The sequence below is a fragment of the Onychostoma macrolepis genome, chromosome 18 (assembly GCF_012432095.1).
Source record: "Onychostoma macrolepis isolate SWU-2019 chromosome 18, ASM1243209v1, whole genome shotgun sequence".
NCBI lineage: Eukaryota > Metazoa > Chordata > Actinopteri > Cypriniformes > Cyprinidae > Onychostoma > Onychostoma macrolepis.
Window position 1 is genome coordinate 5,054,990 of NC_081172.1, and position 27,918 is coordinate 5,082,907.

At 36.7% G+C, this 27,918-nt stretch overlaps 3 protein-coding genes across 9 annotated transcripts in view; 1 reads left to right on the forward strand and 2 right to left on the reverse strand.

The window, feature by feature from the left end:
• Positions 1 to 605: 605 nt before the first annotated feature.
• On the reverse strand, positions 606 to 8,975 carry si:dkey-88e18.8 (major intrinsically disordered Notch2-binding receptor 1). Of its 5 annotated transcripts, none has more exons than XM_058750610.1 (6): positions 8,224 to 8,975; positions 8,030 to 8,132; positions 6,728 to 7,132; positions 4,521 to 6,581; positions 2,887 to 3,090; positions 606 to 2,173 (listed from the first exon to the last, which is right to left on the reverse strand). In XM_058750610.1, exons 4-6 carry the CDS (start codon positions 6,513 to 6,515, stop codon positions 1,991 to 1,993), a joined length of 2,382 nt encoding a protein of 793 aa, XP_058606593.1. In that variant the 5' UTR covers positions 6,516 to 6,581; positions 6,728 to 7,132; positions 8,030 to 8,132; positions 8,224 to 8,975; the 3' UTR covers positions 606 to 1,990. The 5 variants fall into 5 exon arrangements, with proteins under 5 accessions (XP_058606593.1, XP_058606592.1, XP_058606594.1 ...); XM_058750609.1 differs by having other exon boundaries at positions 6,728 to 7,137; XM_058750611.1 differs by having other exon boundaries at positions 6,728 to 7,098; positions 8,030 to 8,975.
• A 933-nt stretch (positions 8,976 to 9,908) lies between these two features.
• On the reverse strand, positions 9,909 to 21,217 carry cd9a (CD9 molecule a). Of its 2 annotated transcripts, none has more exons than XM_058752440.1 (8): positions 20,756 to 21,217; positions 13,484 to 13,586; positions 13,298 to 13,395; positions 13,125 to 13,199; positions 12,943 to 13,044; positions 12,618 to 12,704; positions 11,307 to 11,390; positions 9,909 to 10,421 (listed from the first exon to the last, which is right to left on the reverse strand). In XM_058752440.1, the coding sequence occupies exons 1-8, from the start codon at positions 20,822 to 20,824 to the stop codon at positions 10,356 to 10,358; spliced, it is 684 nt and encodes a 227-aa protein (XP_058608423.1). In that variant the 5' UTR covers positions 20,825 to 21,217; the 3' UTR covers positions 9,909 to 10,355. The 2 variants fall into 2 exon arrangements, with proteins under 2 accessions (XP_058608423.1, XP_058608424.1); XM_058752441.1 differs by lacking the exon at positions 20,756 to 21,217 and adding an exon at positions 15,162 to 15,379.
• A 2,747-nt stretch (positions 21,218 to 23,964) lies between these two features.
• vwf (von Willebrand factor) overlaps positions 23,965 to 27,918 on the forward strand; it is a 45,218-nt gene continuing 41,264 nt past the window's right edge. For both annotated transcript variants that reach the window (XM_058752365.1, XM_058752366.1), the window contains exons 1-5: positions 23,965 to 24,075; positions 24,628 to 24,691; positions 25,472 to 25,618; positions 25,735 to 25,837; positions 26,791 to 26,999. In XM_058752365.1, coding sequence (XP_058608348.1) covers positions 24,628 to 24,691; positions 25,472 to 25,618; positions 25,735 to 25,837; positions 26,791 to 26,999 — 523 coding nt within the window. In that variant the 5' untranslated portion in view covers positions 23,965 to 24,075. The remainder of the gene's footprint in view (positions 24,076 to 24,627; positions 24,692 to 25,471; positions 25,619 to 25,734; positions 25,838 to 26,790; positions 27,000 to 27,918) is intronic.

A 27,918-nucleotide genomic window follows, 5' to 3' on the forward strand; every position in this document is an offset into this window, starting at 1 on the left:
ATAATAGACTGAATGTATAGAAATTCCTAGATTAAATGAACACATCAGTCCATCACACACAAATGAGCAGAAAATCAATTATGAGAAATGATCTAACAATCATCATTCAATAAGTCTCTTCATATTAATATCTTTTATATGAAGCTGGCTTTTCTAATTATATTAGCTCGCTCTTTAAAGTTTCACTGGAATCAATTTGTGAGCGATCTCTATAATGAATTTTGCAGCATTATCAAATATGAAACCAAATCACTTTCACAATATGTATGCAGAGAGAAAAAGGCAGTGGAGATTTTAGATAAACTACATTAGAAGGAAGCCTCATTTGAGCTTGAGAGACTATGTGTGTAAGTGCGGTTAAGTGCTTTCACGTCAATAACGGAACTGACAGATCATAAATAGATAATACACGTTTATGAGAGCTGTGCTCTGAAATATTAAAACTGCATTGGGAAAAGCAGCAAGTAGCAGTGTGCAAAAGCATTGATGATATTATTAAAGAAAACCTCTCAGTCCAACCACTGTCATGATCCACCAGCTTCCTATGCAACTTCATGCTTGTTTAACTGGTGGAAAAAATGACACACAAGACACAATCCCATCGTATAACCAAAACCAGCTTTATGAAGAGACAAAAGGTACATTTTCACAGTCAAAGGTGCCCTGAAAAAGGAAAAATTCCAATCCAGAAATGCATGTGTTCATACAACTATAGAATGAAAAACAAGAATGATTCTGAGGAGAAATGCGTAGGCTATTTCTACACACAAAAATGTCAATCAAAATCAAGTCAAAAGTCAAAACTTTTCCAACATTGCCTCCTTAAAATAGGACATCTCATTCAGTTGTCTTCACATTACAGTATTCAGCTGTAGAAAGCATTGCCAAGGCTTACTATGCGTTTGCTAAGTTGCTCTGAGCGGCTGTCAACACTTTGCTTGTGTTGTAGGTGATCGCTTACTGGCCTGTGATTGCAAATCTGATCGTTTAGAAAAGTAATTGATTGATGTCTCATTCATTCTGTAGTGCGTAGCGCAAGATGAATTACAATAGTGATCATATATCAAACTGCATGTAAAAATCCCATCAGTTCCAATTGGAAACCCTTTTACCTGAGCAAATCGCTCATTAATCAGCTGCAGCAGACAGAAGTAGGACTCAGAAAGCTTCAGGCTCAATAAAAGAGGACAAACACTCCTTTCTCTCGGTCTCTCCCCTCCTGCACTCACTCAGTCCCATCACAGCCCATTAAAAGTTTAGTGCTGTTGTTCAGCAAATTGAAAATGTGTGCCGGTATTGATCCACCATCATGCATCCATTCTGGATCTCTGGAGGCTTGTTTTCCTTTTCTTCTAAGCTTTTGTGAGGCAGGATATTACAATTTGTAGCACTATTCTGGTAGTGAACGAGTTGACCGCAATTCCGGGTCAGTAATGAAGAATATGCATCAAACGAAAACAAGAGATTCATATCACTCGCACGTCAGCATTTCCTCCAAATACGGGGACATTTAGCAGATTTAAAGGGCAGTTGCATGCAAATTTGCAACTAATAATGGATTTTCCAAGCATTTAAATGGAGAGAGAGCAGAGGTGCGGAAGAGAGAAACGTGTGCCGCTGTGCGAGCAAGTGGATGCCGTCTCAGGTTTCAGCAGAATTACATTAGACTAATGGGAACTCCCCAATATCCGTCAACAAAGAGGGCATACCGGAATGTCCGCAAGCCATAAACTGCCGAATAAGCATTTAACTGAAAACCTGCTTAAATTCGAACAAATCTAAAGGTAGGGAAACTCCAAAAAGGTTTCAGGAAATGCATTCTATTTTGCATAGGTTTTACACTGGGACAGACTGCCATGCTTCTCGAATTAGGTTCATGAAGATTTCATGCATTCATTCAAATCTTGATAATATTATCTAATAAACATTCAATACCAATATCTAATACCATTCAATGTAGCCTCAGGCGTGTCATATGACTGCATGTACGTTACATGGTGCTGACTGGAATGACGATGATGAGGATGAGGATGATGGTGGCAGTGATGCTGAGGGCAGCGATGCGGTACGCCTGGTTCCTGCTGCAACGGGTGTACGAATGTGAACGCCGCAGGAGCGTGTCGGAGGCCGGCGTGTAAATCTCGTCTGTCCAGAACTCCAAAGACTCAGGGGCCTGCAAAACATATATAGAAAATAGCTGAGTAAGTGCTGGTTTATCTGCATTAATATACGCTTTGCACAGTTTATTATCCCAGGTTAAAGGAATAGTTCACCCACACATGAAAATTTGCTGAAAATGTACACCCTCAGGCAATCCAAGATTAAGCAGAGTTTGTTTCTTCATCAGAACAGATTTGGAAAAATGTAGCATTACATCACTTGTTCACCAATGGATGCTCTGCAGTGAATGGGTGCCGTCAGAATGAGAGTCCAAACAGCTGATAAAAACATCACAATGAACCACAAGTATTCCAGTCCATCAGTTAACATCTTATAAAGTCAACTGTTGCTTCTGGCCAATCGATAATGACACTTCCTCCAGTGAAAAAGTCCATACCCTGTTGTCCTCTTACATCAAAATCCACTGACGTATTTGTTTAGAACTGTTTACACTTGTAATTGGTGCTTAATCTGTGCATATTTCTCTCCTGATTCAGATGACACAAATTTTTCACTGGAATAAGCATTATTATGGATACAGGATTATGGATATTTTAGAACGTCTTGACTGATTTGTTTACTAAAATCATGTGGACTACTTGTGGATTATTATGATGTCTTTATCAGGCTCTTGATCAGGTGAACTGTTCCTTTAACATAGATTTAGAAAACATGTTATGCAAATGCAGATTCATGAGTTGACAATGTTTTCACTCAAAATATTACATTTGGAGGTGTCACCTGAAGATCCATCGGTGTTAAGTCTGATTGGCTCCAGGTCACTTTGGGGCGTTCAGTCAAATGCTGGGTAGTGCTATGGACAGATGTGCGGCGTGGTGCACTGTGGGTCTCAGGTGGCATGAGGTGAAAGCCCGTCACTTCCTGCACTACAGAGCCCTCTCTTTTATGCACTCCACCTAAATTATCTGACTGAGAAGCCAAACAAGGTTTATGTTATGACAAAGTATTCATCTTAATATCTATACATATATATAAGGTCCAAATGAGACTACTATCAAAATGTATGTACGTTCTAATTCTGTATTCTACATTAATACAATATTATTTTCTGCATTGTAACAAAGTTAAACTGAAAAATTCACATGAATTTTAACAGTTCTTTTCCTTTTGCTTTAATGACAGCATTGCTCTAGCTGTATGAAATCCACAAGTTTGCATGAAACCTGTTGATCATGTTCATAAGAATGAGGATCTTGTGCTTCAGTACAGTGTAGCAAAGATGACATCATTTTTTTGGGCAAGGCTTAAAGTCAGCATTATCCTGGTTCCCTCGACAAAAACCCTTTAGCTTTCGGATTATTGCAGATAATAAGCTCTGTGACCAGCAAAAGTGTATGATTCTTACAAGACAATCTTGTGAAGATAATCTGTTGAAGGAGAGGAGCTTAATATTTATGAGCTATAAGCGATTTCAGCCATTTTGCTATCTTTAACCACGTCTCTTCAAAACCCTTCCTAAATGCACAACATGATTGACAAGCAGAGATCATTTCTGACTGGCTAGTTTTCCGATGAGATACAAACTTTCTTATTGGCTACTGACTCTTATTTTGTTGTTTACAGGGGCTGAATTCAGCGTAACATACTAAAATACTACTCTTACTATTTTGTCTTAGAATACATACTGTTTCTTTATGTAACAGAAATAAGAATAGTATGCTAACATGCTAGTCTGAATTCAGTCAGAGTCTAGCTCTGCCACAAAGACAAGTATGATTTCTCAAGTCATTTTATGTAGAAGAAATATCACTTATAGCACATTTAAAATATGTTTATATACATACAGTGGTGGCTAAAATTATTAGAACACTAGTATTTTCACCAGCTAAAAATGGTTTTAAGTCAGTTATTTCTATCTTTTGCTGTAGTGTATCAGTGGGAAATATCAGTTTACATTTCCAAACATTAATTTTGTCATTAATAACACAAGGAGTCTGACAATAGCCAGTGCTCCACACAGATATCTGATCGCATCATCATCCAGTCTGTCTGGAATGACACGAAGAAACAGAACAAAACTGAGACAGACTAAATCCAGAAGAACTGCGGCAACGTCTCTGAGATGCTTCAAGAAACCTACCTGAAAAACTATGCACAAGTGCACCTAGGGCACAAACTGGATGATGATGAGATCAGATCTCTGTGTGGAGCACTGGCTATTGTCAGACTCCTTGTGTTATTAATGACAAAATGAATGTTTGGAAATGTAAACTGATATTTCCCACTGACACACTACAGCAAGAGATAGAAATAACTGACTTAAAACCATTTTTAGCTGGTGAAAATACTAGTGTTCTAATCATTTTAGCCACCACTGTATATATTTTTTATCCTGTTACCTTAACAGACTGTATGTGTGGCTCCTTGCTGAAGCTGATGCTCCACTCTCTGGGGGCTTCCGATCCGCTGCTCTCCGTGTAGCTCCTGGAGGTCCTACGCACAAACAGCCGTCTGCGTTTTGCCGCTGCCTCGTTGACGCCCTCCGCCACTAAATTGGTCCTCGGGGACCCCTGCTGTTGCTGCAGGCTAGGCCGTGGTGTGAGCTGTGGCTGTATGTGCATCTGATGCACGTGTGGGCATGCAACCTGCTCCCGCTCTTCCAGACGGTTCAGCGTGAAGAGCACAAGGGCCAGCTGCTCACGTAGCTCTGCGATCGGCTCTAGCTGTTGCTCCAGCTCCGTGACCCGTTGGAGAAGTCGCCCCACGCCCCATCTCACGCCCTCCTCAGGTGCCTCCAAGGAGTGAAACAACCTCCGTAATTTTCCCAAACGTTCACGCCTCTCTGGCAGCCCGGCCCCACCCCCTTCCTGGGCTCCGCCTCCTTCCCCTGGCAGCACTGCCATGGAGCCACACATGCTAATGTCGTCTAGAAAACGGAAGATGGCGCTGATGTCGTCCTCACCGATGTCAGGGTTGTCGATGGAGAGTTTATCGGCAAGCATGATGCTTCGTAAAGCGCGCCGATCTGCAGGCTCCGTTTGGGTGCCTACGCTAACCATGCCATCAATGCTCGGTGACCAATCGTACCATGCATCCAAACTCATGCCACTCAGTCTCTTGAAGGTATCCCGCACCGAATTGACGATGCGAGGATCAAAACCGGGAATGTCGAAGCTTGATCCGTCGATGCTAAGTTTAACAGATCCTGGCTTTCGTAATCCAGACTTCTCTAAGACAGACCGCTCTGATCTGGGTTTCTGCAGCCCGGTCGTTTCCGGCTCAGGTCTTTCATCCGCCGCCCTGCTGTCGATGTCCAAGCTGTGGCTTTTGTTTTGAAGAGCAGGCGTTTGGTGCTTTTCGCTGGAGACCGAAGGGCCAAAGTAGGTGGATGTCTGGAGCTCGTCCAAACTCTCGTGTTTCGCCTTACGCCACTGAGTCTGAGGGTCGTAGGGGTTCGAGGCATCATCATAGGATTGCGAGTCGGCCACGTGCGCATCCGGTTCAGGTGCATTCGAATGAGTTAAGTAAACGTATGAATGGTCATGCGCATGTGATGCCGGGTTGTGCTGGTCGTTTGCGTATGTTGCAGGGTCTGGATAAGGGTTTTTTTGGGAAACGTAAAGCAGGTCCTCACCATCCGATCTTGGTCCATCTGGGATTTGATCTGACTGGCCGTCGCCTTCCACGGATATGAATGGAATTTTGTGGAGCCCATCTTTAAAGGCACTCCTCTTCTGGGAGCAGGAACGAGCAACGCGGGATCCCTGATTGGTCACCGGTGGCTTGCCAGCCTCCTGATTGACCGCGTCAATGGAAACGTCCCCAGAATGCGCGTTCTGCATGCTGTCCCGGTTGTGCATGCGAGAGTGAGGCTGAGCGACCAACGCAGAGTTGGTCTGAGTGTGTGAAGCCTCTGTGTTATGACTGAACGCTTCACAAGGGAGGTTCTCATATTTACAGTCCTCAGAGGCGGTCCCTCCTCCTGTGACGGGTAAGGCAGCCGGCCAGTCGTAACGCGCAAATCCCTTCCCACAGACCTGACAGGGTGTCAGAGACTGAAGGTTCTGCGTGTATGTAGGAGCCATGCGGGTGTGCATGAGGAGGTTGAACAGGGAGACGACATCGGCGGTCGCTGAGAGCCGGTTGCTGCAGGGCGGGTGAAGTCGCTCTCGGAAGAGGGTGGCAGGGAAGCAGGGGTCTCTACATGCGGTGGAGTACAAGAGACTCCGTAATTCTAGAAGCGGCTGCAGGCTGAAGCGTCCACTCAGATAAACGCAAATATCCGCGTATGACACATTCCCACGGCATGCACCTAACACTTCCAGGATCTCCAACAATACAAGGGGGTCTTCAGGGTTTTCAGCCATTTGCATCAGATTTGAGCTTGTACTCATGCACACTACAAAAATTCAAGCCTACTGTCCTTTGCTTTTCCCTCTTTGTCAAAAGCACATGCAGCTCTGCAAAAGGGAGCACAGCTGTAAAATCAGGTCAGCCAGAGAAGGATTTCCACCACAATTACTTTTGCATTGACTTTTACATATAAATCCTATGAAAGTTAAAACATTCCAAGAAAGGAAAGTGCAATAAAAAAACAAGCGGTTACCTCTTGCCACTGGGATATGGTGCTGACACCAAAGCTATTCATTGCTGACCTTATTCAAAGCCTTAATATAGCCACTGATCGGAGCATTTGAAAAGAGCAGAAACCATTAGTGACGGAGTGAAATTGTCCATCTCCGGTGATCAGGGTCCCACCTGAAAGACTCTCATAGGTAAAGTAGCGGTCAGTGATCAGGCAGCGGTCAATCCTACGGTTAGTGCAGAAAAGCAGGTCATTTGGGGTCTCGAGGGATGCCATGAATCCTGGTTCTCAGCTGATCAAAACGCCCCGCACTTGAGAAACGGCATGGATAGGTTCTGCTTCATGTGTGACAGGAGTGTTGCATCCTCTAGTTGGTGTGTTTGCACACGGAGCTGCTGTGGTGAATGTCACGCATGACGTTAGTGTCTGTTCTAATGCGGGACAATAAACATAGAACAGAAGAAAAGTATTGTAAAGTGCAGAGAAATGCATTGAAGAAACCTCAATTGTAATCCCTATACAATTATTACAAAATATTACAATAAAATTTTAATACTTTTTATTTAATAAAAACTTATTTTAAAAAACTGATAAAAATATATTTAAAAAGTTTCTCTTATACACGAGTTAATTAAATAAAAATAATTATTCAATAAATATAAAAATAAGTAACAACCTGCAAAAGGTACTATGAAATGTATCCATACATTTCTCTGCATTTTATCTCTTTTTTTTAATTGGTTAATTGTTCAAAAAAAGTCGATTAATAGTTAATACAAAAAAATATAGCTGCATTTAATTGCATTGATATATCTATATATATATATTAAATAATGTTAAAAAACAAACCAGTGACGTACATATTAAATCATTAAAATGTCAATCATTTTCAATTCCTGAATACTGTATATTGAAGAGTAATGTATTTTTATGCACAAGCCTCAATTTAAAAAAATGCATTTAAAAATATCGAGACAGGTACCACTTTACAATAAGGTTCATTAGTTAACTACTTTAACTAACATGAAGAAAGAATGAACAATACTTCTACAGCATTTATTAATCTTAGTTAATGTTAATTTCAGCATTTACTAATGCATTATTAAAATCACAAGTTGTGTTTGTTAACATTAGTTAATGCACTGTGAACTAACATGAACAATGAACAACTGTATTTTTAAAAACTAACATTAACGAATATTAATAAACAGTGTAATAAATGTATTGTTCATTGTTCGTTCATGTTAGTTAATACGTCAACTAATGTTGACAAATGACACCTCGAGTAAAATCTTAAGAAATAACATGAAAATGGAAGCCCACCTGTACCATCTGAAGATTTGTCTTGATGCACACAGACTGTCCTACTTTGCATGCAGACAATGGTGAAGAAGTCAAACAGCCCCAGCATCTGCTCAATATTATACTGAAGTGGAAGATGAGAGGTTTACAGACTGTAACACACTTCCTCTCTCTCGGTTTTAGTATAGCCTACAGCTACATTAAAGTGATCAAACCTTTTAAAAGTGTAATGGAGCTCGTTCACTTCAGACGTCAGATTGTCTACTATTAAGACTCATCAGGAACTCAAAGTTCTTTCTCGGTCTCTAATTGAGGAGCATACATTAGTTTTAAAATGACCTCAACACACCGTACAAGTCTATTGTAAAGTTTGTTGTTGAGTTATAAAGTTTGTTTGTTTAGTTGTCTCGGATTCAAAATAATGCATCATATAGACCACCAGGGGGCAACAGAGTTCATGTTATATCAAATTGCATGTGAATATGAAAAAAATCCAACTACCACTAAGCAAAATTAAAAATCTCACATTGCAACAATAGTTATAATCCTAATAATTAATTATGTATTTTTGATAGACATTGCTACCGATAGACATGTCAATGATTTTTAGTATTATTTAATAGTAATAATATAGCCTGTAACAAAGTATCAAACCAAGTGGCAATTTTTTCCCTAGAAAGATAGCACATTTTAGTATTGTCAAGCATTTCACCGCCCATAGAAGCGTTATCTAAAACAAAAAAATAAATAATTGTTACTTGAAATAAAATAAATGTTAACTAAAATAAAATTATATATATAAATTATTTGTTTCTATTCTCCTGTATCTTTATCTTTTATTATAATAAAAGTTCAATAAACAGATTAAAAAATAAATAAATAAAAACATTTCAGCTAATTGCCAAAGCAACATTTCTCAATTTCATTTAGTTTAACTTGATGCACTAAAACATAAATAAATAAAAACTATACTGACATATTTTAAAAATACAATAGGTCACACTTTAAATTAGGTGGCCTTAACTACTATGTACTTACATCAAAAAATAAGTACAATGTACTTATTGTGTTCATACTGTATTGCAAAACACTATGTATGTATGTACACAATAAGTGCATTGTACCAAATGATTAATTTAAATGCAAGTACATAGTAGTTAAGGCCACCTAATATAAAGTGGGACAATACAATAATTATTAAAAATGGAAAAAAAAGTCAACAAAAAGACTATAATTAAAATAGTATCTCACTGATACCCAACACCACTAGATAACATCATATACAACAACAGCCACTTGGTTTGTTTATATATACACAAGGAAGAAGGTTAATCATATGTTTCAGTGCGTAACTCCTCACAATGAAAAAAATGTATTTATTTATTTTTTAGAGTTTTTAATAAAATCACAGCGAAGGAAATGTTTTGATGGGTGTGTGCTTTAATATGATTTCAAACTCTCTGTTCTCTTTGTTGCCGGATCTGTTTGGGTTTGTTGGTGAGTCATACGGTCACTTCTTACGCAGATAAACATTTTTTCACAATGTGTCAGTGTTGTGTTTGAGAAACACTGAGATCACATAAAATCAAAGGCAAGAGACAACCACTTCCAGTGTACAGATTTTGTTCCAGTTGCCAAATTCTGTCCTAATTGAGACCAAGTAAGGTAAACAGGAAGAAGGGGAGGAAGAACGGAAAGAGAAAATGATACAAACAAGATTAAGGAAACAGAGAGGTTGTAAACGGTCACATAATGGAGTGACGCTGTGATTATGGGAAAGTTTTGGGTATCAAGTCCTTTCACAATGACTCTTATCAGCCTGTTGAGTGAAGGCTGTTAAAACAGATCCATGCAAACACACTTCATCCTGGATACTGCAAAAAAACATTCCACCACAAAATTCACGAATAATTTGGCTTTTATTTGAGCCGTATGCACTGATGTGGGTAAATCAACCGACCCTATTCACAAATCAGAAACAAAACATTAGAAAAGTTCAAGAACAATTCATATCAAGCAGTACTGCGAGTACAATAAAGCGAACAAATGGTTAATCCTTAAAATCTATTATGAACAATAAAAAAATATAAAAAGTCAGACTTAAAGGCCTTTTCAAATGGGCTTGGAATGCTAAACCAACCCTTTTCTCATTACTCGTGACTGAACCAGTGATACAGCTGCACTAAGAAAAAGAGTGAATTCCAGTCAATCAGAGACGTGAAGAGATCGTGTGCCTGACGCTGTGATCTAACTGGCTCTTAGCTGATGAGGTCATGTTCAAGACAGTGCTTTGGGACAGACATCATGCAACACAAATATACTGGCAGTTTCCCAGGCAACCGGACCCTCACACAATCTCCCGGGTTTTCCGGATGGCGCAGCACAGCATCATGCTGAAGATCATGCCGAAGATCTGCGCAGATGGGGAACACATTTCTTCAGTGACACGTCTATCGCACTCATACACGTGAATGTGACAATTTCCAAAAAAGCATTACAATCAAGGCACTAAGAGAAATATACTTTTTTCCATTTAAATCTGCAGTTTGTAATTTCTGCACCGTTAGCAGAATCTCTCATTCGAAAGTTTAGGGTTGGTAAGCGGTTCTGTATTTTTGAAAGAATGCTCACCATAGCTGTGTTTATTTGATGCAGTAAAAACAGTAATATTCTGAAATACTATTACCATTTAAAAGAACTGTTTTCAATTTGAATGCATATTAAAATGCAATTTATTCCTGTGATGCAAAGCTGAATTTTCAGCATCATTCACATCCTTCTGAAATCATTCTATTAGGCTGATTTGCTCAAGAAACATTTCTGATTATTATCAATGCTGAAAACAGTTGCGCCGATTAGTATTTTTGTCTTATTTTTTTTTTATTATTTTTTGAGTATTAGTACTCTTTCATGAATATAAAGTTCGAAAGAACAGCATTTATTTGAAATAGAAATCTTTTGTAGCATTATAAATCTCTTTACTTTCAGTTTCAATCAACTTTATGCATCCATGCTGAATAGAAGTATTAATTTCTTTAAAAAAAAAAAATTAATGACCCAAAACCTTTGAATGGTAATGAGTATATATATATAAATAAAAAAATTAGGCATTTTTAAATTCATGTAATATTAAATTAAGAATTCACAATTATAAAATATTCAAAATCTTAAGACTTTAAAAAAACAAAAAAAAAAACAATACCACACAGTAAAACTAATTGATATAAATAAAATGTAAATAAATTAAATATAATATTATATATACGTATATAAATGTATAAAATTATATAAAATTTACCATGATCACTCCAATGCCGATTCCAACGCCTCCAATAATATGAAGTTTGGAGTTAAAGACTTCATCAATGGCATCAGGGCAGCTCTGAACACATAAAACAACATTTGGAATTGGTATAAAAGAATTTTGAAACGTTTTATGCTCTCTGAATTGTTCAAAATTTATCTTTACATCTATCATAGTATAACATCTACTAGAAGAAGAATGAATGTCGCTATTTGGTGGAGAAGGAATTCTTATGTCTGCAATAACAGGGCTGTGTAAACACTTTGTCCATTAGTTTACTTAAACCCTGCTGGATCTTAAGCACAACCTTTGAAAACACCATTTCCTTCCACTTCAACCCTTTTCTCAATTTTATAAACGGTTACTTGACCTTCCACTGGTAGAGTAAACAGCATGTTTCATTGACTCATTCAAGCTGAGCCGTACGCAGGATGCCTCAGGTTAGAAACATTTCCAGTGCATTGAATCTGAGTGAAGCTGGTGTAAAAGCACTCCACACTCAGACCTGCTGCCTACAAGAATCTCGTCCAGTACGCTCAACTGTAATGCTACACAATCATTGACTGATATTTGATCAAAGTATTTGTGTATTCTTGTAACTGTAGATGTTTCTACCAAAAACATGGATATGAAACCGAATTACAATTTCAAGGAGTTATGATGTGCCTTGGCAAATACCAGTTGTTATTGTTAACGAAAACTAAAACTTTAAAAATCATTTTCATGCTGATGTAAAATAAAACTGAAATAAAAATAAATATAAAGCTAAATATAATCTCTTTTTTTATATATATTTTGAACATTCAATATTTATAAAAATGGCAAAGCGACAAAAACATGCATTACTAAAACATAAAAATTAAAATAATTAAAATGAAAGCTAATTTGAAATATTAATAAATACTAATAGTATATAGAAAAATACTAAAATAACATGCATTAAATAATTTCTCAAATAACATTTGAGAAATAAATTTTGGTTTGTACTTTGTTTTATGAAGGACTGTATAAAGGACTGCATTAATATTAAATCAATTTCGTAATTTATACAATTTATTTTTTTTCTAATATTTTATTTCTTATAAATGTATTTAAATTTACATTTATTAATACATTTCATTTCCGTAGCTCTCACATTTTTGCATTTTTTACATTTGAATCTGGATTTTTATGCTTCCATTTATTTTTTCATAGCTACATGGATCTTCTCCAATAATTTATTACCAAACTCAGCAATCAGTGGCATCTACATATTAAATATGAAAACTACCAAAATGCAGTATTTTAGCCGGTAAACACAGTTACCTTTGTAATGAGAAAATCAAGCCCCTCTTTTCCTGGGCAGGTCTCGTCAACCGCATTCTGGGCTTTTGATGGTCCACAGCAGTTAAGCTGAAGATGAGGAACAGATGTCATCGCAAATTAGCAAGGCATTGGAGTCAACGAGCTAGGAATAATTAGTGCTTGAGAAACCATCTGATGTATAGAGCACATAAAAACAGCAAGCGCTTTCTGAAGATGTTTACAATCTCCCAGGCTGTTATGACGAGCGCTTCAGAGGAACAACTAGCAGTTGGCGTTCACAAAGCTCACAGTACTGAATAACTGAAAGAAAGAAATGAGATCTTACTCCACGCTGGATGAGACGGAGTGTTTCTTTCAGAGCTGGTTGTTTGGTTTGTTGGTAGTTATCGTATGTTTCCTTGTAGAAAGTTGTTATATCATCAGTGACCTATGGACACAATCATAGTAGCTTGAATTAGGTGCACCATTGGTGTGTTTGCGTGTACACTGAGCATTTGAGACACCCACCTTGGTCTGGTTAGAAAATCCCCAAATTCCAGCAGCCACCTCGACCGCAAAGATAACCAACAGGAAGAAGAAGAACTGTGGGGAAAAAACAACAACAGTCAAACACCACGGCTGATTACATCATAATACTACTACGAAGTAGTGATATTTGAGAATATAATGAGGGGGATTACCAATCCCAGCATGCAAGGGGACTCCTGGATAGCACCACAACATCCGAAAAAACCAACAACCATCATCAGCGCGCCGACCGCAATGAGGATGTACACACCTACAACACACACGCTTCACTTTAACCGGCTGATCATCACATGCAGCGACACAAAAAACATTTTAAAAAAAAATTAAAAAATACTGACCTGTGTAGAAGATGTAAGGGGAGTTATCTCCTTCAAACAAGCTTTTAGTCTTGGGATCAAACCTCAGCCAGAGTCCAATAGCCAAGACGCCTGTCCCTGCAATCTGCAATAAAACGACAAGAGACTGTGAATAAATCACCCTGAAATACCTACAAATGGACTGAAATACACACAGATCAGAACGAGCCCTTTAACATTAAATAGAAACAGCTAAAATGATGGCACTACATGATCTCAGCAGAAGTTTTGGTTTGATTTAAAGAGGTATAAAAGCCATCCGTTTACATTCCCATTCATCTGAATGGCAGTCACTTGGCTGGCAAAACGTGACCTGCTTGCTGCCAGCTTTGCTTATGGGTTTGCTTATGGGTCTTGGCCTAGTTTTTTTTTTTTATAGCCATGAATGGGTTTATATAAGCCATAAATGCCACGTAGATAATTACTGCCACAGAAAAATTACATCCTGACAACCCTGATCACACAGTCCCACCTCTTCACTAGCAACTATTCATTATATAAGCATATTAGAGACTAAATTAATATACATTCAAATTAAAATGAATGACAATAAAAATACATCAGTTAAAAAAGTCTCTTAAATTAATAGGATTATTGTATTATATATATAAATAATTTTATTTAGACAAGTATATTTCCTGTTCTTTAAGTTAAATAAGGCTGCTATTATTATTAATATTATAAATAAAATGATTAAATATAAAACACATTACAAAAATAAACAATAAATAGTAAATAGTAGTAAACAAAAAATAGTACAACATCTATTATAATAAAATATAATATTTAGAATTATATATATATATAATTGATATATCCCCTCAAATTAAAAAAAAATTAAAAAACTCAATAGGCTCAGAGTCTTATACCCATCTTTTCTGAAACCAGCAAGTAATATTACATGACAGAACTCAAATAAAACTGGCAGAAGTTCTGCCAGTCTGTTAGATGTGATGCTATATACAGTATGTTTGCATGTTTGTCAACCATTTTGGCAAAACCACACGCCTGATTTTACTTCCTCCATGCAGGGATAAAATAACCTCCATCACATGGAAAAATCCTGCTTGCTTCCTTTTTTAACACTAAAAATATTGCAGTATGTGCAACTCATTAGATCAGATTCAACATCTGTTGGTTTGACCCTAAATGATGGCAGATTAATAATGTCAAGCCAGCTTATTGTGTTCAAGGACACCATGAGATTTTGCTTCAAAGTTATGTACAAAAACACAAACAAACAGATGCATCAAACAGACTAATCTTTCAGCCTTTGATTTAAAAACGTTCTGAACTATCACATGTGCAAAACACCATGCTCCTCATTTTTATCAGGTGACTTAGTTTCCTTTCTAGTCATGTCCTGCTCACTAAGCTGAACGCAACGGTTTCATGTTCAAAGGGTTCACGTCCTGCTCTTTGATTCATTCTCTCTGACCCAGATCTTTTGTTTGAAAAACTGAAGGTTGACAAATCTGTTCCAAATCTCCATGCCAATGCTTAACTAAACAAACACCCTTAAAACAACCCCACTTCAGCCTTTCACCCCATTCCACACACAAACTGCACATAAAAACAACACTAACGCTCACAAATCAATGATGACGTGCTACTTTCACATAATCACATTACAAAAACACAAATATGAAATTGCACCTACCCAGAAGATTATGTTCAAGATAAACATGGCATATTTAATACATTTTGGACATCCATCAACACCCATTTTGCTGTTGTCCAAGTCACTTTCGTTCAGGGAAACAAACCGTATACGTTCTCCTGCACAATCTCAGCTAAACAGATCAGTTTCTACAAAGTCTGTTCACAAACGTAGTGTTTGTCCATTACACGTTTCCTTCCTTTGTTTGAGGAGAAAGTGAAACTGAAGAATGTCTGTGTTGCACAATATTCTGCATGTATCAGTGGGAGGAGCACACAGGTATGTGGGAGGCAGCATGTTGTGCAAGTCTGCAGGTGACTTCACACTGCATTCTGTTCTAATGCTCTTGTTTTATTCACCCCAAAAACAAGAGCTTTACAAAAATCAAGCATGTTTTTTACTGCATCATTTTCATGATAATAAATCACATTTTCCTTTGAATTCCAATTACCATATTGCACAAAAATAAAAAAAAACTGAAATAAAATCTCATTTTCATGACTATGATGTAATATTTTTATTAATATTAGCATAATCTAAATTCAGTACAACACATACTACCATGCTGTATAAATACTTCACAGTATTTATATAAATAATATATATAATTATTTTTTGATGTTATGGTAAGAATAGTGTAGGGGTAAATGTGCTTAATTTTCCTAAAAATAATGTCAAATCTTAAAAAAAGGTCCTAAATGATCTTAAAATAGGCTTAATTTTAAATATTAAACTGAAAAAATGTATTGCCTGCGTTAACATGCTAATTTTGACAGCACTAACAGTGTGTGTACATATACATTTATTTTATATTATAAATATTACATATATTTCTTAAATATAAGAAAATTTTATGTATATGTTTATTATATATACACATAGAAATATACACAGCACACACATTATGTAAACACACACTTTTATTTTGGATGCGCTTAATAGATTTGACAGCCCTAATTTTTATATTAAATATTACATAATACACTTTACAGTAATAAGAATGAGGCCTCTTCATATTATACAGGGTTCCCACTCTTTTATGAACACCAGATTCAAGGACTTATTAAAGCACCAGTGGCGCCTGCAGGTGTACGGCTGGACGCACTGTGCGTACCATGAGCGCTCAGACGGACCTGAGATTTGCCCCGCAAACATTTCAGCAGTAAATTATAGGCCCGTGTGTCCCGTATTTCTGTCAACTGAACCAGCCATGCCATTAATAATGAATGTATCAGTCTTTTGCATGCCAAAGTCAATTTCTGCTTATAAACATTGCGTCAAATAGAAAGAGAAAATCGTGCTACATGCACTTTCATGAGATCGGGTTAGACTACAACAATTCATTTGTAGCCTATTTTACAAATGGGAATACAACGAATTCATGACAATGTTTTACATTCAAGCTACCCGTAAAATTCATAGTTAAAAGTTCTTTAAAATCATCTGGAATGCAATAAAGTAATTTTAAAGCTGTTTTACTGCATGGATTAAAAATAGGATAATAAATAATTCACATATCAGACAAAATTGCGTTGCAGAAAATCCTTTAAATTTTAAGGAAATTCTAAGGAATTCAGAGCAGAGCAACATAAAAATCAGAAAAAATATATATATAATCCGGCCTGTTTTAGGCTTTTCCTTATTTTTATATTTTAGACGGTGATGAAAAATGACTCGCCATCTCCTCATTGGACTTGCCTTTAGAGAGAAATGCATCTTTACGGATTACATAATGAAAGAGTTTTTGTTTTAAAGTAGTAATTTAAAGCTTTTTATAGATATATTTATCATATTTGTGACTCAATTCGTTGAGTTTCGGTTCATCATTGTGAAGCGCTCCTATTCAAGACGAGATGGCAAGCGCATCTGTTTTCCTATTTATTTTAATAAAAGCACAACGTTTTGTTGATATTGTGAATGCACACAAATAACAGTAGACCCTTTACAGTTCCGAATGATGTATTACTCATACCTTTATAAAATTATAATATTACGGCATATTTGAAGTTGTTTCCACTATCAAGAAAAAAAATGCAAGTGACCGCTCTGGCGCCTCCATGTCCTGCAAAGTGCGCTTCAGCTTCCACTCTTCACACAAACGATTAGATATGCACCTAGGGCACATTTATATAGTTCAAACATTTAAAGTAACATTGTGATATGCTTGAACTGTTTATATCTATAGATTGTATTGTATTTTAAGCAAGTCATGATGATTTGAGAAGGCTAAATTGGTCATTGTCTGCCGCTGGTCGCTTAGTCGTTACTTAAACAAAAACCCAAAAAAACCCTTACAAATTTAACGAACACAAAGTGCTTCAAACGTTTTTATAAATTAGCTTTATAAAAACGAAACGAAATATAATCACTTTACCATTACATGCGAATCACCCCCCCCCCCAAAAAAAACCTCTGTGCGTACCCTCAGAAGAAATCCTGCAGGCGCCCCTGTAAAGCACCATTTATTTTATATCAAGCACCAATCAAATTCACACCCCAGCATATGTAGTCATGAAAGACCTTACAGTACTAAACATTGTACTTTCAGAAATTTCAGAGTAATAATGTTTTGAATGTGTAGGTTTAATAAATTTACACCATTTTGAGCAGTCGTGTTCAAAGAAATTTAATGAAATCCATTGAAGTCAATACTGGTAATATTCAAATACAATTTTTAAAATATTGATAAAAAATTTTTTGAAAAGAATTTCGCAATATTTAAATTAATAAAAAGTGGTTAAATGTTGTAATAACACGGTAAAACATGTTAACATTAAAAATTTGCGCATTCTCTCAATAGAGACGTTACTCATTAATAAATAAAATCAAGTCAAAATTATTTTGTAAATCACTTATTATTGTAAATCCCATTTTTTCATCTTTGACCTAGAGGAATGCAGGTGCTCAAACATGCAGCAGCTCAAAACTTCAATTTTTTTTTTAAATATGTCATGAACATTTTAAACCTTGTACATGTGCAAATCTGCAAAAAAATATAAAGAAAAGAAATAAAAAAAATAGGCCTTTCTATTTGCTTTTAAACTGTAAACACTTTTCACCATGCTGTTTTTCTTATTTTTCAAGCGTGGGAACCTTGATTATAGTAATGTGAATATAATACAATATAATTATTTTGAAAATATTCATGTTTAAAAATAGGCATCATTGTCTTTATGCAAACTATATAAAAAAAATTCAATTCCAGACATATCACTACGAGTGAAAACTCATTAGTAACTAATGAATTGTTAAGTGTAAATACAGTTTTGTCCTATCTTGTTAAACACATTATTTCACAAATGCGATATGTTTAAATCTCTGGTCACTAAATATATATGTAGTTTAGTCTCTATGCAGGGAGGGAAGACAGTAGAAGAGCCCATGGAGAACATGAATGCCTCATTATTGCAATGGTTCAATAGACCTGCAGGATCTCTCTCTCTCTCTGTGTGTGTGTGTGTGTGAGAGAGAGTGTGACCTCAGAGGAGGTGTTAAGTAATGCTGATATTAAGTAATATTTACAGAGTGCAAATGAATGAGACCAGATCCATCATACACACACACACACAACACAATTTCATAATGTGAACATTATTCCCCATCAAAACCCACAACAAATGCATTTTACAGTGAGTTTGTCCATGAGATTATCATGCTCTATAAATAGACTCGCAGATTAAAGACAATCTAGGACGCGTGCTCACATAAACCCTCGGGCTGGACACACACACTCACACACGCACCATACGGCTCTGGGTCATGTTCACTGCGTTGAAGAATTAGAGATTCAGTGAAATGGTTCAATTCAGTGAACAGGTTCAAAAATTCACATCTAGTCTTTTGTTTCACCGCACTGTTTAAGGTGATATTTTTTCCCCAGTTTAATGTGGAAAGATGACAAAAATAAGCTATTCATAGGCCGGCTCTCCCATAATGTGTAAACACTATGGAAAGATCAATCATTGATCTGTTTGCAGAGCTCTAGACCGTGAGTAAAAGGCCACACTTTACAGCCATTTTCCCGCTGGTGCAATTAAATTTTATTTGAGATGAGGGTACAAAAATTCTCCATTCTTTTCGATTACGCATATGCTGAACTCTGGCATGAAACTGAACATCCGAATGAACGTTGCAGTATGGTGCAATCTGTATTGCCAAAAAAAAATAGCGGAGCAGACCCAACTGGATTTAAGCCCAAAACAAACTGTGCAAGCTTGATTGTGTGTTGTTGCTTTCTGAAATATAACATGTTAGGTGACAATTCATATTGCAACCTGCTTTTGCATGCTATATAGGAGAGGTAATATGCATTTAAGTATGCACATCAGGATACCATTTTGTGACACTATAGGTGCATTAATCACAAATATAATTATTTCGAATTTTAATGCAGTTTTGAGTAAAAATGTCTTAAAATGTTAGAGCAAATATTGAGGGAAGAAGCAGTTTTCAGAAAGTGTGATCGATGTTACCTTCTATGTTCATAATCAAAGGTCAGGTGCATTGCATTGTGGGATACATGATTCCAAATACTGTGCTCTGGTTGTATACTGGGCATCTTAGCATGCATTAGTTCATCCAGGAATTCTATCAAATAGAGTGCATTAATGTTTGCCCACTTTTTAAAGTATTTTTCCCATTCTGATTTTTAAAAAGATTTTGTTAAAGAGTTATAAGCCATGAACCAAATCGACTAGCTACAAGGTTAAATCGCAATATGAAATTTTTTTGTTTTGAAGCATTTTTTTTGCTCTGTGATTGGTGGAGATTCATTTGTAGAATCATGGGTAAAGTAGCTTTTTACCAGAAATTTCTCTATTAAAAAAGCACCAAATTATTTCCAAATATAAGTTGAAATAATGCAAACTGATGGCTTCAACAAAAGGATGCAAGTTAACATGTCATAGATTAACAACCTCAAAACTCATAGTAGGTCTTTTAAAGGTTTATAAGTTACCATTAAAAATCAATTTACATATGGAGAAAATTAATGAGATTTTACTTCCGCAATCCGACTGTTGCGCACTAAAATATTAGCATATTATGTACAATATATGCATACCATAAACTGTCTACAAGAGTTAGTATGCTAATTCGAATTCGAGACTGAACACCTGGCGAATCGTTTCGAATGATTCGTTTAAAAGAACCGGTTCAAAAGAACGATTTGCTCACGAATCGGACATCAGCAGAACGCGCCTGTCCAGCAGTGAGAGGGAACAGCTGACACACACAAACACGAACAGAGCGGAGTCAAAGGAAACACTATCAAAATTCAGTGCTTGTCCCACCACACACACACGCTGACTCTCACAAACAAACACACACACACAGTATTTTAACTACACGACCAGGGTCCTGAAATGCGAAATAAAAACCTTCAAATTAGGTCAGCCAAATGGTTGCAATCCCGTTGCATTGCTTCACACAGACGGCCCTACGTTATTAATTACAATCTAAACTAATTAAGAATCTAAACTGGACGCTGTGCTCACGCATTTATCAATGAATCTTTGAGGAAAATCGCGAGTAATTATAAAACAGCGTCCCGCGCGCGAGCCAACCTCTGCTCACATCAATCATTTCTCACTCACCCAGAAGATGAAATTGAAGACGAACATCAGATACTTGACGCACATCTCTCCTCCGGTCAACGCCGCCATCGCAGTAGTCTGTCCTCACACACACACACAATACTGAATGAAAGAGTAAAGATCCGTCTGTGTCCCGGTGTCTCACAGGCGGCTCGCGCGTGCGGCTGTGTGTGACTTTACGCGCGTGTGAGTGAGTGTGTAGCGCGCGCACACGAAAAACTCACGACAGACACAAACTCACTGCCTCATTCCTCCTGCCAAAGATCAACTTTGCAATCGTTTGCTCGGTGAGGCAAAATCGATCGTGCCAAAGGTCGAACACTTTTTGCATCAAAAAGGTTGCTGTTTTCGGAAGATTAATGAAAATCGCGCGTAGGCTTTATTTAGTTACGCTTGTTAGGGATTTTCGAGGAATCTTTTTTTTAACCATTTATTTTATCGCAAGATCCACTCGGTCTTTATTCTCTGGGAATTACGTCACGATGGAATGACGTCACCGCAGTCAGAGCAGAGCCCAGAGGTTTCTTCCACTGATCAGTGGTGTCTTCTAAGGCATTTTTAAATGTTGCATAAGATATGTCCTGTATACTTTATTATCTTTAGATATGCGGGTGTTAATGCACCTTCACGCTTTTTGTAGTCTAAATGACGATTAACTGAATATTGGTATCTCTCATTGAAATGAAAAAGAACTAATTTAGTTTTACTGAATCACTTCAGATAGATCATCATGTGATTTTGTCCATTTCTTTTTTTTTTTTTTTATGATACATTATTTAATCTAACGTTCCTGACCTTCTACTCTTCTTTATATTTAATTGAACCAAACTCTTTTTTCATACTAAAAGTAAGAAAAACAACAAGTGAAGCACCACAGGAGCTCTCATTGACTCACAGTTCCCACACACATGATTTCATAATCCAGAATTACATCATTATTAAGAGTCATATGCATCCACACACGTTTTATATATGATGGAGATCTGGAATGTGCAAATATACATACATGCATAGTAGGGTAGGGCTGGGTTAGTAGTGTTTATAATTAACTTTACATCAAAACAAGTCTATAGTATGTTCTCATTTACATTGCTTATTAAGCATGGTTGTGAAGGAGAGTGAAAGATCAATAGCATATGTCCTTTCTCTCTCTCTCTCTCTATACATAGGCCTATTAACTTTTTATTGACATCAAATACGGAGCATCCCTCAACTCTGTATTCTGCCAAAATAATCCATAATACACCTTTCTGAATCAGGTGAGAAGTAGGCCTGTGCACAAATCAAGCACCAATTACAAACAGTCCAGAACAGTTCTAAACAAATATGTTGGTGGATTTTGATGTGAGAAGATAACAGGGGATGAACTTTTGGGCCATCCTTTCTTCAGGGGATGGATAGTGTTCACTCCTCTGCTATCCTGGTGAACTTCTATCGCTGCGCAATAGAAAGCATCCTGACCAACTGTGTCACAGTATGGTATGGGAGCTGCTCTGTTGCGGAGCGCAAGGCACTGCAGCGGGTGGTGAAAACTGCCCAGCGCATCACAGGGACTCCACTACCTGCCATCGAACACATCCAGAAGAAACGCTGTCTGCATCGAGCTCGCAGCATCCTTAAGGACTCCTCTCACCCAGCCCACAGACTGTTTTCTCTCCTGCCCTCCGGTAGGCGTTTCAGGTGCCTCCGGACCAGGACCAGCAGACTAAAGAACAGTTTCTTCCCCAGAGCTGTCTCTTTACTGAACTCTAACCCCCGTTGATCCACTTCCTCATATATTATTAACTCTTCTCTCCTACCTCACATCGGCCTTATTTGCACTACTGAATGTAAATTTTATTACAGTAACAACTGTTTACTTTTGTATCTTGCACTACCATACCTAAATTGGACTATGCTCATTTGCACTGCCGACTGTTGTTTACATTATCAATGTTTACATTAACATTTTGCACCGTATGTCTAATTGTAATATGCAATCACTTCCACTGCACTTTTACACCTTGTTTATAGTAATAGTCATCTGTATATATATTATATTGATAGTACATATCACCTGTAAATTCTGTTTATAGTAATAGCCATCTGTATATTTATTCACTATACATATTCACCTGTAAATTCTGTTTATATTAATAACCATCTTTCTATATATATTTATACATATATTCAGTACATATCCTTGTCCTGCACTTATTCAACCATTGTATATACTGCACTTGCTGCTATTGCACTTCTGGTTAGACCTAAACTGCATTTCGTTGCCCTGTACCTGTACTTGTGTAATGACAATAAAGTTGAATCTAATCTAGTGTTATTATGGACTACTTTAGGTATTTCAGCCAAAAACAACAGTTTAATGTTAAAATGTCTTAATCATGGATTTAAACATGCAGATTTTTACTTTACAAGGCATTAATTTATAGACTGAAGTCACATTGATTACTTGTGGATTATTGTGATGCTTTTATCAGCTGTTTGGACTCTCATTCTGACGGCACCCATTCACTGCAGAGACTCCATTGGTGAGCAACTGATGCAATGCTAAATTTCTCCAAATCGGTTCTGATGAAGAAACAAACTCATCTACATCTTGGATTGCCTGAGGGTGAGTAAATGTTCAGCAAATTTTTCTTTTTGGGTCCTTTAAAGTTGTACATTTTCCTATTCAGTCTATTTTATGTTACTATATTAGCATAATTGTTGGGCCTTTGTTCAAATTACTTTTCAATGCTGTGTTGGGCCACCACTTAATGTCAAATGTACTGTACAATCTGGGTCCTGAAGCAAGGATATGATGTAGGACATGTTTTTACCAGCAAGTTCGGGGTCAACAAAGAATGGTAGCATGAAAAAACCCATATTAATGATGAATGCATGGAGTTCATGTGAACATGCTCTGAATACGCCGCTGCATTGATGTTTTTCCAACAGTTAATCCATCAGTTACAGAGACGGGTTACATCACAGAGGCTGTGAACTCACTGCATATGCTGCGGTTTGTGTGCGTGTGTGTGCTGTTTAGCTTGGCTCTAATGTCCTCTGTTGGTTTGTCTTATCTGTCTTCGCTGCCAGACTAATCCTTCAGTTCCTCCAATGCCCAGACTTCCTCCTATTGTCCTCTCTTAATGAGTTTGAAAACGGAAATCACACCATCCCTCCCTCTCTCGTTCTTATAAAGCATTTCTTTCCTTCTAGACTGAGTTCCAGTCATGTCTTCAGGATTGTGAGACACTGGACAGCGAAGACCTTGCACAGCAAAACGCTTCAGAGAACCTGTTGCTGGGAGCCTGCAGCTGGGCAGAGGTCACAGGTCAAAGGTAACAGGCGTCACACTATCAGCACGGTGTCCTGAATTTGCATTGCAATATGCATTTGTTTCTGTGATTATTTCAAATCCTTGTATTAGCGATTCTGAAGCCATGTACATTTGTTTGGCAGCTTAAAGCTTATGTTTTGATGTTTAGGCATGCATGGGAATATACAGTGCATGTTTGTGAATATATTATGCTTGTTTTCCCGTCCTAAGCTCATGCTCAAGAATAACAGCATTCTTTCTGTGCCGTCTATGTGGAATACACGACTTCTCTAAAACTCTCTGACAGATTTGTAGGTGCTCAGAGATTTTGCTTTGTTTCTCACTTCCACCTGAACTTTTGTTTTGGCTCATGCCATTATTTTTCACTAAACGAAACCTTCAAATGCTCACTTCAATATATTGTTGATGGCCAGCAATTGTGCATTAGACTTTTACATTTTCAGGAAAAAAGTACGGAGTGCTTAAACATCGCAATGCACTGCATGCTTTCTAGGGTGTTCTGATTACTAACTGGACTAAGTCTCTTATGATTTCTTCCTCTTTCTTTAATCAGATGGAACTGTGCAGATGGAAAGGATGGAGCAGAATCCTGTGGGTTTTCATCTTGAATTTTTCAGGTTAGATTTCAACATCTTTGTGCATGTTTGCATCTCCTGACTGTTGTTTTTGTTTAGATGTTTTTTTTTTTTACTTTTATTCAGCAGGGATGCATTAAACTGATCAGAAGTCATAGTAAAGACTTAATATATTTTAAATAAACACTTTTTTTGGGGGGTAACATTTTATTTAAAGCCTTTATGTGTAATGCATTATAAAGGGTTATTATAGGGTATAATGCATTATAATAATTCATAATGTGCACTGTAATACATTACATCTTGTAGGAAATAATTATAACCAAATTTAAATGAATTGAAATGTGTACAATGCATAAGGTGCATTAAAAAATTTTCAATGCATTATGCATATAGGCTTTAAGTTAAGTGTTACCAATTTTTTTTTTTATTCAGAATTCAATCCTGAAAAAAAGATATCAAGGCTTTAACAAAGATATTAAGCAGCACAACTATTTTCAACATAATAATAAATGTTATTCTTGAGCAGCAAAACGGCATATTAGAATTATTATTAAAGGATTATTTGACACTGTAAATTCAGCTTTATCACCACAAGAATAAATTACATTAATTTAATTACATAAATTATTTACATTTACAATAGTAAACAATTATTTTAAATTGTAATAATATTTTACAATATTATTTTTTTGATCAAATAAATGCAGGCTTGGTTGATTTTCAAATCTTACCGACCCCTAACTTTTAAACATTAGTTGTTGCTTTGATTAAAAGCCAAGTGTGCAAGTGCTTGACTCTCTTTACCTCTTTGTTCTGTAGGTTTGGTGTCAGTGGAGGGGTCTGGTCGTTGTAGCCTGTTTAGCCGGCAGCACATAAACACATTTGACGGTGTGATTTATGAGTTCCCTGGAGACTGCAGCTACATGCTGGCGGGAGACTGCCAACACAGAAGCTTCTCCATACTTGGTAAAAGCCAGTCACACACATAAACACAGTTTTTCATGAATTAAACAAGCTATGGCAAAGTTTGTACACTGTCAAGATGATAAAACGCCTGCTTTTGTGTGCATGTTTACGTCTAGGTGATTTCTCTCACGGAAAGAGGAAAGGAGTGACTTTGTTTCTGGGAGAATTCTTCGAGCTTCACCTCTCTGTTGATGGGACGCTGTCACAAGGAGCAGAAAGGTACAAATTGCAAATATCCTATTCAAAATATAAAAGAAAATGCTTATGGATTGCTAACTGAAGGTGAATTCAAATGTGAATGATAAACTGAAAAATTATTGAAAATCATCTTTTGAAAACCGGAATGTGAAAAAAAAAAGAAAATTCAATAGATTCAACACTGAAGGAATTTTTTTTTCTAAAATTTAAACAATTTTCACTCAGAAATTGCTAGTAAATTTCATTAGTAATACAAAGAAATAAGTAACACACTGAATTAAACATGACATTTTGAAGTAGAATGACTGAAATAGTATTTTCTTGTAAAATTATATACAGTATATACACTGCCATTCAAAAGTTTGGGATCAAGGATTTTTAATGTTTTTTTTAAAGAAGTCTCTTCTGCTCAACAAGGCTGCATTTATGTGATCAAAAATACAGAAACAACAGTAATATTGTGAAATATTATTGCAGTTTTAAATAATGTTTTTTTTATTTTAATATACTTTAAAATATAATTTATTCCTGGGATGCAAAGCTGAATTTTCAGCATCATTACTCCAGTCTTCAGTATCACATGATCCTTCAGAAATCATTCTAATTTGCTGATTTATTATCAATGTTGGAAACTTTTGAACGGCAATATATATATTTACAGTGTACTTTCCTTATTTGATTTTTATTTTAGGAATTCAAAATCATGATAATTCATTTAGCATTCTTTAGGATTTTTATATACATTATTTATCACTATACCCTGTTGAAAATACCAGCTTAGACTATCATTATCATGACATTATCAGACATTATTATGGCTGGTTTATGCTGGTTAGTGCTGCCATTGTTAGTCAAAGTAGTTAAGCAGCCTGGTTTGCGACACCAGCTCACCAGCATATAAAACACAACTAGTTATGGTAGTTTTTTCAGCAGGGTAGAGCATATAAAAATACTTCTGAATTTTTCCCCTCCAGGCTCCCACTGCCGTATGCATCGAGCTCTGTGTTCGCAGGGTATGAGCTGGGGTACATTCGATTATGGAGCGAAGAGTTCGGGTTCTCCATCCGTATAGACCCCTCACATAACATTCAACTAACGCTCGCCAAGCAGCACAGCAACCGTACCTGCGGCCTGTGTGGAAACTACAATTATTTGGTTGAGGATGAATACACCGCGCAAGAAGGTGAGACACAAGTGCAGGAAAGAACACAAAAACACACCTTTCAAACTCTCTTTTGATAAGATCATGTGTTAAAAGCAGTGCACAGGATGCTAATTAATACAAGCTGGGGAAATAGGTGGCGTCAGTGTTCAACCTGAAGACAAAACATTAGAAAGTTTGAATAGAGAGTTCAAGAACATTGAACAAGAGGCTTACTTGTGTGTTTGGGGGTACAGCATGTCAGTGCCCTGTCATCGTTCTGTATTACAGCTTTTGTAGTTGACGGTGCACTTATCAGCTGTGTTTAAATTTAGAACTCATAATCACTCATAATCTTTCACATGAGTCGACCACATGATACGGAGAGCCAGGAAAACTGAGAAAACAGAGCTGAAAGTTAACCTGTTTGAACAGGTGAAACCTAAGAAGAATGTTTTTCTGGTCAAATTTCACCTCAAATGAAAAGCATATTTTTGATAATTCGGCTTCTAAAGACCATCTAAAAAATAAACAACTCATAATTAACTTAATGTGTCCAGATGATTTATTTTTAAGTTTTCCTGTCTGGACACAATCATTTTTTAAAAATGAAAAAGAGCATAAATTAATTATTTAAAAATATTTAAACCGTTAAATAATTACTGTACTATTAAATAAAAAAAATATTAATATAATAAATGTATATTTTAATACTTATATATGCACACATACATATTTTATATTAAAATAATGTAACATTTCAATATAATAATAATAATAATAAAAATAATAAATGAAATTTCAATCTCTCTCACCGTCACGGGGCTGACGAGACGTGAGACGTGCGGATCCATATGCAAGCTTTATTTGACAAGAGACGTGGTAATAGCAGGCAGGGTCGATCAATGGCAGACAAGAACATAAAGGGCAATGCACAGAGTTATTAAAAACGGGCGTGGGT

Excerpts from the sequence above, each read along its gene's own strand:
- si:dkey-88e18.8 (XM_058750610.1), bottom strand. The coding sequence starts at position 6,515 with ATGAGTACAAGCTCAAATCTGATGCAAATGGCTGAAAACCCTGAAGAC. Across the intron at positions 3,091-4,520 it reads CACACATACAGTCTGTTAAG|TCAGATAATTTAGGTGGAGT; the intron begins GTAACAGGATAA and ends TTGGCTTCTCAG. Across the intron at positions 2,174-2,886 it reads TTCAGGTGACACCTCCAAAT|GCCCCTGAGTCTTTGGAGTT; the intron begins GTAATATTTTGA and ends TATGTTTTGCAG.
- cd9a (XM_058752440.1), bottom strand. The coding sequence starts at position 20,824 with ATGGCGGCGTTGACCGGAGGAGAGATGTGCGTCAAGTATCTGATGTTC. Across the intron at positions 13,045-13,124 it reads GATTTTCTAACCAGACCAAG|GTCACTGATGATATAACAAC; the intron begins GTGGGTGTCTCA and ends TTGTGTCCATAG. Across the intron at positions 10,422-11,306 it reads TCGGCATTGGAGTGATCATG|ATCTTCGGCATGATCTTCAG; the intron begins GTAAATTTTATA and ends CCATCTGCGCAG.